This window comes from Elgaria multicarinata, chromosome 13 (genome assembly GCF_023053635.1).
Source record: "Elgaria multicarinata webbii isolate HBS135686 ecotype San Diego chromosome 13, rElgMul1.1.pri, whole genome shotgun sequence".
NCBI lineage: Eukaryota > Metazoa > Chordata > Lepidosauria > Squamata > Anguidae > Elgaria > Elgaria multicarinata.
In genome coordinates this window covers 25,504,088-25,517,245 of record NC_086183.1, presented here as the reverse complement: position 1 = coordinate 25,517,245, position 13,158 = coordinate 25,504,088, and the positions used below count along the sequence as shown (strand labels likewise).

The window sequence follows — 13,158 nt, the reverse complement described above, 5'->3', positions numbered from 1 at the left end:
GGGGCACAATTTCACCAAATTTCTCCGGGGGAAGAAGAATTTTCCAAGCAATTTCTCACAGGGAGAAATCACCATGGGCAAGGGTTGCAGTGTAGTGTCTTCCTTAAGTTTTTTTAGACATTTTCATTGTGGTTTCTTATCATAAGCCACTTTGAAGGCTACTTGTGAAAGGCAGGATATAAACATGATAAACAAATAAAATTACCAAACAGGGTGGGATCTTGAGGCTCAATGCCTGGCGTCAAGACCTTCATCCTTTCGGCGCTAAGTCAAAATGGCCCTTGACGCCTAGGAATTTCAGGTCATACAATGGGGGCATTTAAACAGTCATCTAAACAGTTCTAGTATTTTATCGAAACTGTTTTGAGCTGTCTGAATTGTTTTAAATTTTGTATATTTAATTTTTTGTGCTGCCTTTTAAACTGTACCTCTAATGCTGTTTTTTTATTGTGCTAGGAATGGTTGTAAACCACCCAGAAAGCTTCAGCTATTGGGCAGTATAGAAATGAAATAAACAACGACTTGTTTGTACATCTTTATGCCTTCCCCCCCCCAAGAGTCCAGTCCCTTCAAAAGCAGCGATTGCTCAGAGATTAGCCACCGAGTGAGTTTGTGGCTGAGCTCCCCTTGACTGCTGAGCGCTGAACTCCAGATGATCACAATCACGTTGCTGTCATTACCTTACAAATTGCAGGAGAGGGAGTGAGGGGGAGATTTGATGGGGTGAGTTGTGCGATCACATCCACCCGGCGCAAGGGAGACACCCCTTCCCATCTCATCCATCGGATTGGGCAGCTGAGTGTCTCTGCATATAGACCAGCTTGCTCCCTTCAACATCAGCCTGGTCTCCCTCCCTCCCTCCCTCCCTCTCTCTCTCCAACTCTCTCTTACACACACACACACAAATATATATATATACACATGCAAGCGATCCCAAAGCCTTCTCACAGGGAACAGCTAATCTGCTTCTCCCACACTCAATCCACAGCGCTGGGAATGTGGGTAGGCTCCCTGGGTCTGGATCAAACAGCATCTTGCACTCCTGGGCAGCTGGGAAAATCGCCCATATCATCTCCTGACCGATGGACAGAGGGGACAGCGGCCAAATCTCACTGCCTGGCTAACCTGTTGCGGAGGCAGACAGCACCACTACTAAGGTAAGCCCGTGGGATCCCTAAAGAGACCTCTCGTTTCCCTCTTCTCTACGGTCACTACAGAATGATCACTGCCTTTCTAAACCCAGCTCCACTTCCTTTAACTTATTATGATTATTAGGTGTTTTAGAAAGGCTATTAATATTAATGTTAATAATCTTTCTTAAACAATATAATAACAACAGTAATATTAACAAAAATTGCCTTTCCAGAGCCATCTCCGCAAAAATGCCATAATCCGCAGAAATATCATAACCATGCCTAAGACGATGTAGAACTTCTTAAAAATGAGCTCCCTCTCATGATGGATTTTGCCCCACAACCAAAAAGGGGGATGGAATAGGGTTCAGCCTCCCCATCCCGTCTCCCAGATTCCATCTACCACCATACATGATAATGCACATTCTCACTTGCAAAACATATATATGGGATCATTTAACATACAAGTCTTATTCTGCCCCCAAGCCCAGCCCTCCTTTCCTGCTATTCTCTCAGCTATAAGAGGCAGATGACTCAATAGCACCATTGCATAGATGGGGAAACTGAAGCAGGAGAAAGGATTTCATGGGATCAAAGAAAAAGGACTCAGTAAGAATCAGCTGGCTAAATCTGACCCAAAGCCCATTTTGTCTGGTATGCAGGGTGCTTCAAAGACGGAGGGCTCCTAGCATTACCTATTAGCCTTTTACTTCTTAATAGATTTTCTGTGGTGGTGGGGGGAAGTGGGGGGAAGAAGTGATAGGAAAACTTTGAAGGGTTACATTTGGATTTCCCACAAAATTCTGTGAATGAGGCAAAAGCCTCTCCTGGAAGCACTCAGCTACTTCACAGACAAGGCACAAAAGTGGCAGCCGTTCCTTTGATCTGACCTAGCAAACTCATAATTAGGGGGTACACTGCCCCTGAACACAGAAGCTCCATCTTTTCCTTTATATTTTTTTGGGGGGAAAGAACTATGGGCCAAAAAGCTCATAGATTTTTCACAGGTCATTAGATTCTTTGATGCTTGCCACTTCACGCCACGACGCTTCAATGCAGAAAGCGCTTCTGCGGAGGAAACCGTGGGGGCGTACACATGCCCTCGGAAGCCACAACGTTCCCGTGTGCAGGAAGAAAACTTCTCATGCATGCAATCAACAAGTATGATGGGGCGCAGGTGTGGTGTGGTTCTCTGTGTAGGGATTCTGCAATGAGTGTGAGGCATTCCCTAGCTCCATTGGCAGCACCCAGCAATTTGGAGGAAAATGGTAGGAGATGCTGGACGGCAACACTCTTGGATTTTATGCCTGGCCACGGCAAACTATAGGAGTGGGTTCAGTGGTTAAAGCAGCCTCCCACAAGCCAGCACCTTCTAGATGTGTTGCACTACAACACCCATCATCCCCTGCCAGCTTCCTTCCCCCCACGTTCCCTCCCCTCCCTCCGTCATGGATTACTCACAGAACAGAACACAGACTCCTTTGGTTTGAAGCATTTGCTTGTGGAGCCAAGAGTCTAACATGCAGCTAGGGGATGATGGTAGATGTAGTAGCCCAATTCATCCGGAGGGCGCCAGATTGCAAAAGGGTGTGAAGATGTTCGCTGGGAAGGGAGAGGGAGAGGGTTCGTAGGAGCCCAGGACTTCTGGGCGGTTGGAGGTGGTGATATGCTGTACCTACCTGTTAATGGCAAAGAATTGGAACCAGCACACCTCTATCCCCTCGCGATGAGAGTGTGTCCCAGTGGTCAGAACAGGAACGGGTTGGAGGGGGGGGGAGGATTTTCGAGATTCTTTCACGCCCTGTTCTTAAGCCTCACAATTAAAATAATTTAAACAAGCCCCCTTCCCTCGACTCTCTTTCCGCGTCCTCAGCCTGCAGGGAACTTAATCAGTTAATAGCTCACTGGCGGGTGGCTGCGTGCGCTTAGACAGCTGGGCGCGCATCAATTAGGGCGCCTAATGGGCCTCGGCGGCTCGCGAGCACGTGGCCCGCCGCTCCCCCGACGGCTCGGCGCTGGCAAAGCGGCCCCAGGCCCGGCTGGCTCATCTTAATGCGCAATTAGGAGCGCGAGGGAGATGTCCGGCGCTGCCGGGGACGGCGGCGGGGCGGGAGCGAGCGGGCGGCCTTCATCATGGCCGCCGCCCCGTCGGGGGGAGGCTGAGTAATGAGCCTGATGAATGAGTCCTCCGGCCGCAGGTATTAATAAGTCGGCTTTCATCAGGCGCGCATCTGAGCGGCGTCGCCCCACCTGCCTCGACCTAAGAGTTCTGACTTTATACTGTTAGTTTTACCCTACCCAGTGCCTGTTTACCCTACCCTGTACCTGTTTGCATTCTCTTCCCCTCCTTATTGTTTTATTATGATTTTATTAGAATGTAAGCCTACGTGGCAGGGTCTTGCTATTTACTGTTTTACTCTGTACAGCACCATGTACATTGATGGTGCTATATAAATAAATAATAGTAATAATAAAGAGGCAGGGATTCAACAGGTCCAGCTTCCCCAGTCAGGGACGCGCCTATTGAATGTCTGGTTTTTAGGGATCGCCCCCTTATTTCCTGGCTGGGTTTATTATTATTATTATTTTGGTCTGTTTTTAATTTAATCACATTACGGGTGTAATCTAGGGTGACCATATGGAAAGGACAGGGCTGCTGTATCTTTAACAGTTGCATAGAAAGAGAATTTCAGCAGCTGTCATTGGTGTGCATGCAGCACCTGGTGAAATTTCCTCTTCATCACAAGAGTTAAAGCTGCAGGAGCCCTGCCCACTTTTGTATCTAGTCGAGAGGGCAAGGCTCCTGCAGCTTTAACTGTTTTGATGAAGACGGCAATTCACCAGGTGCTGCGTGTGTACAAATGGCACCTGCTGAAATTCCCTTTTCAATACAACTGTTAAAGATACAGGAGCCCTGCACTCCTTTCTGTATAGTCGCTCTATGTAATCCTATGCACGTTTAGAAAGGGAAAGGTCCTACAACGTCCACCGTGCTGGCTGGGGAATGCTGGGAGTTGTAGGACTTTTCTCTAGGACTTTTGTGAGGTGTTCTGGGGCTTCTTAAAGGCTTCCATAAGGGCACCACGCTGTGCACGTTTAAGCAGAAAAAAGAGAGAGGCGAGAACAGCCCACAACATTGACTTTTGTAGGGCTTTGCTTTAGCTACCTTAGGGTACCACGCTGTGCACGTTTCAGCAGGGAAAAAAAAAATCCAGACAAGTCCAGAAAAGTATTTTTGTAGGGAGTTGTAGGACTTCGCGTGTGTTCGCGCGCGCCTAGAGTCGCGCCCTAAGGAAATTAAAAGGAAAGTGGCGCTGCGCCTTTAAGAACGGCTTGTCTTAACCTCCAAAGCCCCGGGCTTCTTCCTCCGCTGGCTACGGAAATGTAATGTTATCAGAGTGGGAAACGACACATCTGCGTGTGCTGATTTTTTGCCTTTTTTAAAACACACACCATGTCCTCGTAGGTACTGGCACTACATCATATTGCCACGCGCTCCGGACTATTTCCCCAAACGCATTTTATATTGTTGTTATTATTTCCCCCCCTTCCCCCCCCCCCCCGAACCCAAGGCTGAGGATCTGGGGTAGTTTAGGCTGAACGTCTGGGACGGGCCCAAACAGCCAGGGAGCTTCAAGGCTGAATCGGGACCAGAATCCGAAGTCTCCCGAGTCCCAGTCCAAACACCCAACCACTAAGCCACACTGCCTCTGATGTCACAAGGGATTTGGGCGGGGACGTAGCGCTGCCGGGGGTTTGCCATTGGCGACTTTCTAGCATTTGGTTTCTTATTTGCAGCGGCACAAGGCCTTCCCCAACGAGGAGTCTGCTCAGCTGAGTTGGACTATAAGCCCCATTATCCCCAGCCATTATGCAGGGCGCCGCCTTCAGTGCAGTCGGTGTCGATGCAGGCACATAGAGCTCCTCTCCTTGGGTGTGGGTGGGGATTAAGCCAAATTGGCTCCCTCTTTCCTTGGAGGAGTTTCCACAAATGCATTTGTATGTGCAACCATCCCTTCCAACAGACCGTGCCCGTGTCAGGGGGTAGGGCTCCTAGCCCATGGGCCTCATACCCTAGGGTGACCATATGAAAAGGAGGACAGGGCTCCTGTATCTTTAACAGTTGTATTGAAAAGGGAATTTCAGCAGTTGTCATTGGTATATATGGAGAACCTGGAGAAATTTCTTCTTCCTCACAGCAGTGAAAAGCTGCAGCTGCCCTGCCCTCTTTTAAATCTGGTCACTCTAGTATAGCTCCTGCACTTTAACTGTTGTGATGAAGAGGGAATTTCACCAGGTGCTGCAGGCATACAAATGACACCTGCTGAAATTCCCTTTTCCAAGCAACTGTTGAAGATACAGGAGCCCTGTCCTCCTCCTCATATGGTCACCCTATCATACCCAAGCACGTTCTTTCAACACATGGAGGGGGTCAGGTAAAACCACCTTTGCATCTCTGTTCTGTGTCATTTAGGAGTGCTGTTCCAACATTACAGAAAAATAAATCTATCTCCAAACAATTAGCGCCCCTACAAGGACATCCTGAATCACTGCTTGTTATGCAGTTGTTAAGGGGACTGTCTGTGTGTGTGAGTGTAAGAGAGGAGGGATTGTGTAGCCCCCCCTTTTTTTAAATGAAAAGGTAACATGTTGTGGTGAGATCCACTTCTAAGAGTGCATGTGTAGTGTCTTGAGATTACTGTCTGATCCCCAAAGTAGATTCAGGACCTTGGAAAACTCCTTTAGAGTTCTGTCTGGTTCTAACTGAAATCCAGAACAGATTCACAACCCCACTGACATCAGAGCCACCAGCCTCCACTAGCTATAAGGGGAAAAAAATCCAAACTCCATACAGTATAATACCTTTATTAGGCCAACTCAAAGATCACCAAAAATGTGCAAGCAAAAGCAGGTTTGGGGTGTGTGTGTTTGGTAGGGGAGACAGAATAGGAAAGAGAGAGAAAAGGCTGACTGGATGGTGTAGTCAGATGGTTAGTCATACGGACTACAAAACCGGTCAGTCTATTGTTTGTAATATCTTGCCTGATGAAGAGACCTGGAGATCTCGAAAGCCTGCACATCTCTGTGATCTTGGAGTTGGCGTAATCAAAGTATTACACTAGAAGCAGTTATGGTTTTTCCCGAGACAGAGAGAAACAGGAGCAGAGCTTCACTTGCTTAATTTTGGTGCTGGGTTGCTGTTAATTGCAAAGGAGCAAGCTAGTAAAGAAATAGTGGCAATGCTAGACACTTGTACATCCCTTTTCTTTTCCCTTTTGCTCCCTCCAGGTATTGTGCCTCTGGGTGTGGCACAGCACCTGGAACCAGCTCTAAGAGAAGTTACACAACACCCACCCACCCAGTGAATGTCCAGTTTCCGTCTAACCCGCCCCAGTAAGGCAGATGTAATAATAGCTGTGTAAATAACACAAACACGGCAGGGTTGCATAACAAGATCACATTGGTACCATGATCTGCAACAGGCATGCAAAACTAAAGATGAAGCTCTCGTCCATTTGAAATCCTAAAAGGCTTTTCAAAGCTGAAATGCCCAATTCTGGAGTCATATTAATAACATTATTAATATGACGTTAATTAATTAACATCAACTGCTATCTTCACCCCCTTTTTTGCTTTGTTTACCATATTGCCTGAATAAGGAGTTCTGGAGAACCTGAAAGCTTGCAAAATAGTTTTAAAGGTATTATGCTAATATGGATTTAAGTTACTTTCCTTTGGATTTTTTATTTTGGCCAACACAGCAACCTTTGCTTTTTGTGTGACTTGGAGAATATCATGTGTAAACATTCAACAGCAGGATCCTACACTGGAGGAAGATGATCTAATACTACCGGAAGCTGTGACAATATTCTCTGAGGGTGCATCCCCTCCAACTGCTAGGTAAGACTACCCAATTTGGTTTCAGTTTACTTCTTTTAATCTATTTATTTATTACAACATTTATATACTGTTGCACATCTAGACAGATTCCAGAGAAGTGAACTATAAAAGATACAAAGAGAAAATAATACTTGATGTTTATTATTATTATTATTATTATTATTATTATTATTATTATTATATTTTTAAAAACACTGAATTCTGATAAAAATCGTGGCTGGTCAGTCAAGGAAGGCTTCCTGAAATAAAGATGTTTTCAAGAGTTGCTGTAAACAACACAGTATTGGTGCCTGGCTGATTGCCCCTCCACAGGTAGGGAATTCCAGAGAAAGGGGGCCACCACACTGAAGGCTCTTCTCCGGGTGGACTCGGTTCAGGCAATAGGTCATGCGGAACCACCAGGAGCATGCCTTCTGATGACCTCAGTGACTGGGGAGAAAGCGCTCTCTCAGATATAACATATAAAATTATCTCCTGCTTTATGAATATAAATTGTCGAGTTTCTCTCTACTTCTGTTTGCAGCTGCCAAGGAATCTGTGCAGCTGACTTAAGAACCGAATGGTTTTGAGTAATGGATTTTATATTGAACATTTTATATTTTAGTTTGTTTCTTGTTCCCAGCAGTATTTAGGAGGGTTCCAGGTGCATCCTGAAACCATCTCTATACCTGACAGAGCCAAATTTGAATGTCTGCATACTCTTCCCAATTTCCATCTTAAGACTGTAACCAAATGCAGCCCCCAGGGTTTAAACACCAGTCACTTCCTCCCCACCACACACATGCTGGCGTTTTTTTTTTTATTTTAGTTTTTTGCTTTATTTTCCATCTTGCCTGACCAAGAGTGAAGAACTCGAAAGCTCGCACAATATTTTGTGACCAGTCAAGTTGGGCTTATAAAGATATTATGCAATTATGGATTTTCAGCATTTGTCGTTTGCAAGATTTGATAAGAACTTCATAAACTGGCATCCGCTGCCCATTCTTGCAATTGTAATCTCATCAGGAAGAGCTGAATGCTAATACCACCATCAGAAGCTAAAGCTTTTTGCTGTTGAGGTCCAGATACCCCCAAGGGTAATCTGCCCAGAGCTGCAGCTGGTGGTGGGCTGGGCCAGAGTCAAAACTGGGGTGGGCTATCCTTTTTCTCTCTTTCCACCACCCACTTCTCTCTCTCTCCAGACGTAACTACAACCCAGAGTTGAATTGTGTGTTGTCGTGATGTGCGAACCCTGCACTATGGTTTAACAATGGGTTGTTGGCCACAAACAACCCAGGAAGAGATCCCATGGTTTGTTGTTGGGCTGTGTTCTTGGTTAGAGTGAAACTATAGTGCACTGTTCACTGTAACAACAACCCACAATTCAATGGCAACCCATACTAAACCTGTACTCTGGGTTGTGGATACATGCAAACCAGGTCTCTTCTCTCTCTCTCTGCTATATCCCTCCTCTTCCCCAACAGGCTGCTGGGCAGGAACAGATCCCTCTTGTCAAATCAATCTAAAAGGATTGCTTGCAGAAGGTTTTTCGAAATTAAGCCAAGGGCCACATGAATTTTGGCTGATGACCTAAGGCTCTCAGGTTGTCATCCCTGAACTAAAGGCTACCTCCAAAACTGAATGTTCTCCGTGATCACCAAAGCTATAAATGTCATGCTATAAATCAGGAGTGGGGAAACGTGTGGCCCTTCTGATGGAGGAGGACAAGTTCCATCAGCCCTAGCCAGTGTAGCCAATGATGGGACTTGCAGTCCAACGTATAGGGGTTCCCCATATTCCTTCTCCCTGCCCAAAATATTGCTACTCAATTTTGGCTTGCAAATTTGAAACTGGGGAGCTTGGATTCCCCCGCTCCTTCCTTGAGTGACTTTATTCAGGTTTAATGAATTCAGATGTTCCTACATCAACACAGGGTGGAAAGTTCTCCCACGCAGTCTGCGTTGAAACAAGCGAAAGATGTGCCACAAGGCATGCGCTCCACGACCAGTCCATCCCCCACTCCGACAGTTAAGAGACACCCAGCCCACCTTTGCAGGTTGGGCCACCAGCTCCACTTTCACCACCTCTCCTCCCCTGGTTCCCATCCCTTGGCAACAGAACATCTCTGTGATCCCATGGCAACTTTCCAGCATGGAATGGACGCCCGTTCATTGACGCTGTCCTCCTTCCTCCCGCTCTGCTCTGTGGAATATTCCTAGCTACCTCAAAATGATGCCGTAACCAGAGCAACTGAGATTGCCCTTGAGAATGTCAGTGGCAGAGATAGAAGCAAAAACAAAAAAAAAGAGAGAGAACAGTTTGTGTAGGGTGGTGGGTGGGTGGGAGAGGAGTGGTGAGGCGCTGAGTTCATCTGGAATGCCCAGGGCTGCCTTGAAGTGAACCCAGGAGTCTTGGCTTCTCCAATCACTCCCATCCCTGTAGATCTGACTTCCCCACCTAGAGTTAATGGCTGAGCAAATGGAGGGCTGTTGAGTTTCCCTTCTAGCTTCCCTGGCAGGAAAGGGGCCATAATTCAGTGCTAGATCACAGGCTTGGCGCTCAGAAGGTCCCAGGTTCAATGCCCAGCTTCGCCAGGTAGGAATGCTGGAAAAATGTGAGTTTTGGATTGAGTTTGGATTTCTATGACTCCGGCCTGTGGAATCCACTGCAGACTGGCCTCCTCAGGCCACACGGAATCTGCGTACTTCCGGATATTACTTTTTTAAAAAAGTGTCATGGAATTTACGCAAATTCATTCACGGGAAAGTCTGCAAGTTTCTGCTGAGATATGTGCCATGCTGGAAAATATTCACAGGGAAACATCGAACGGAATGAGGTACAAGATGCTAAATGTTACATATGAACACAGATTATATAAATCATTGTGGACTTCCTTTTTGTGTATTTTCCTTCATAATAGGGGAAAAAACCGAATCTGTCTGTGAACAGCCTCCAGGACGAGCGACACTGCACAATCCACAAAACACACACAGGACGGATTCCACAAAATCCGGACATCTCTCCTCCCTGAAACTGGAGAGCCATTGCTGCCAGTCAGTGTTGGCAATACTGGGCTAGAAGGACCAAGGGTCTGACTCAATATCAGGCAGCTTTCTATGGGCTGAACAGTTCAAATGGGAGGGTGGATTGAAAAGCTGCCAGGAGGATTCAGAAGACTCTCTCTTGCAGGCAAAACGTATAGTAAAAGCTCAGCATTTCTGTGGTGCACTGGCAATTGGCCCATGTGCCACGTGTTGAGTCCAGAGTATGAGAAAGTGCCACTGTAAGGAACACTGTGATGCTCTCTATGCGTTGACGGGGCACAGACAGTGCCATAGCTTCTGTGGAATCATGAGAATGCCTTGATGCAGCTTGATGGTTGGCTAAGCTGGAGAATGGGCAGCAGCAAAGCCTGGGAAAAGCTGAGAGGAGAGCAAGCCTGATTTTATGCACAGAGCCTCGTGTGGCGCAGAGCGGTAAAGCAGCAGTTTCTGCAGCTGAAACTCTCCCCACAGCCTGAGTTCAATCCCAGCGGAAGCTGGTTTCAGGCAGCCGGCTCGGGTCGACTCAGCCTTCCATCCTCCCGAGGTCGGTAAAATGAGTACCCAGCTAGCTGGGGGAAAGGTAATAATGGCCGGGGAAGGCAACGGCAAACCACCCCGCTATAAGGCCTGCTAAGAAAACGTCAGCGAAAGCTGGTGTATCTCCAAGAGTCAGTAATGACTCACTGCTTGCACGAGAGGTTCCTTTCCTTTCCTTAGGCTCACAGATTCTCCCTTTCAGGGCAATCACAAATACGACACACACACACACATGGCCTATGCCCCTTGAAGCACCTGGCCACAAACTTCAGGCTTGCAAGATCTACATTAGGTTTGGGTTTCTTATTTACTAAAATCTTGAGGTCCTCCAACTGGAGCCAGAAGGCTCAGGAGCAGCACCGAGTTCTATGGTCCCCCATGAGACACACATGGGGATGGCCTCCCTATAGAACAAGGGTGGAGGTCCTCTTTCAACCCAAGGGCCGGCTTCCATTTCAGAGAAACCCTCAGGAGCCAGTGGTGGGCGGGGCCAAAGGGGGAGTGGCCAAAATAGGAAGAAATACCCCATTTGCTGCCAGTCGCTAAGCCTTAAGTGAGGCATTTCAGCCTTTTAGAATGTGTGTGTGTGTGTGTGGGGATGCACTACAGCTGGGAGACCACTAAGCACTTGGGGGTTGGGAGAAAGAGGGATGGCCACCTGGAGGACCTGGAATGCTGGACTGGGATGCCGAGAGGGCCCAGTTCCCCACCCTAGTCCAAATGTAAATCTGAGATGCTACGTATCGGGCGGTTCTCTCACTGCCTCATTCATCGTCGCCCCCAGCCTGGTTTCTCTCCAGATGTGTTGAGCTAAACTCCGATCATGCCCATCTGTAACAATGCCTAAGTAGGTGGGACCAGAAAGAAATCCATGTTCATTTACCCTTTGCCTCGATTCCCTGCCCTTTCCTCCGCCATCTTCTCTGTGTCAAGTTTTAGGTGGGATGTCTCTTGGGACGGTTGCTGCCTTCTTGTACTCTGTAAAGCACTGTGCACATCAAGAGCCCTGTTAAATGAAAAAAGAATAATGGGTTTCTCCCCCTTTTCACGCTCTCTTTGGCAGGGAGATGTCAGCGAGTCCAGTGACCAACGGCTCCTCTTCCCCTCTGCCCTTGGGGGAAAGTGCAGTGCGCAACACTGTCAAGATCATCACTGGGGTAATCTTCAGCCTCATCTTCCTGGCTGGAGTGACTGGGAATGGGATAGTGCTGTGGGTCACCGGCTGGAAGCTCCGCTGGACATCCAACACAGTCTGGTTCTTCAACCTTGCCTTGGCCGACTTGGCTTCCACCTCTTTGATCTTTGTCACAGTGCTAAACTTGGCCCTGGACCTGCACTGGCCCTTCGGATCTGTGGCCTGTAAGGTGGCCAACTGCTTGTTTGGGCTGAGCGTCTGCAGTGGCATGTTGCTGCTCAGCTCCATCAGCGTGGACCGCTGTGTGCTTGTGGTGGCCCCGGTCTGGTGCCAGAACTACCGCACCCCGCGCCTGACGTGGGCAGCGTGCGGGTTGCTCTGGATGCTCTCCTTGGCCTTCTTCGTCCCCAGCTCCTACTTCTTTACTGAGGTCTCCTTGGAGAAGAACAACCGGAGCTCTTGCAACAACCTGGATGTCTTCCAGGACTGGCAAGAAGCTGAGGTCCTCACCATTTGCATCTTTCTCTACCAGTTCCTCCTACCCTTGCTGGTGATCTCCACCTCTTACACAATCTTGGTGGTGACCATGCACAAGAAGAAGCTCAACAAGTCCAGCAAACCCTTCTTGGTAGTCACCCGGGTGGTCTTCTGCTTCTTCCTCTGTTGGCTGCCCTACCATGCCCTGGCTCTGGCAAGGATTTCCATACACGTCGTACCAGATGCCATGCGCCTGGTGGCCATCCCCTTCTCCAAGTGCCTGGCCATGTTCAACAGTTGCATCAACCCTTTGCTCTATGTCTTTGTGGGCCAGGAGTTCAAAGACGCGGTGAGGAGGTCCTGGCTGCTGGTCTTCAAGACAGCATTTGAGGAAGTGCCAATGGCAGCCAATGTCTGAGAGGAGTGCTGGCCTCTTGGGATCTCATCTACAGAAGGCGGAGGCGGGGGGAGACACGACACTCTTCTTTCTGGGTCGAGGCTAATTATGGTGCAGCCTTGTAGTACTGGCGAGTGCAGTTGTACCAAGGAGAAGAGGAGCAGGAAGTCCATGATTATAGCCTGTGTAAACTGTGCATTTTAAAAAACAAAACTGCAGCAACGTCATGTGAGTAAATTCTGTGACCTGCCCCCCCCCCCAAATCTGCAAATTTAACACGTTTTACAGAAGAGTAGAAGAATTTTCTCCTGCTCCTGATAGCTACTAGAAAGGTCAAGAATGCATGAACAGCTCCTCTTTGACAACTGAAAGTCCGGCTCAAGCTCCCCTCTCTGGAATCTTGAGATTTCCTTAGAAGTTGCTCATTCTATGTCAGGCCTACTTTTTGCCATCCCAAGTGCTAGAAATTTTTTTAAAAAATGAAAGCGGGAAGCTGAAAGTCAAAGGATGCTACTCCCTCTGTCCACCCTTGTGCAGTACAAGTACAAAGACGAA

At 47.8% G+C, this 13,158-nt stretch overlaps 1 protein-coding gene across 1 annotated transcript; it reads left to right on the top strand.

The window, feature by feature from the left end:
- The first annotated feature begins 6,898 nt into the window (after positions 1-6,898).
- On the top strand, positions 6,899-12,770 carry LOC134408241 (chemerin-like receptor 1). The gene is made up of 2 exons (XM_063140443.1): positions 6,899-7,034; positions 11,658-12,770. The coding sequence occupies exon 2, from the start codon at positions 11,662-11,664 to the stop codon at positions 12,622-12,624; it is 963 nt and encodes a 320-aa protein (XP_062996513.1). The 5' UTR covers positions 6,899-7,034; positions 11,658-11,661; the 3' UTR covers positions 12,625-12,770.
- The last annotated feature ends 388 nt before the right edge of the window (positions 12,771-13,158 follow it).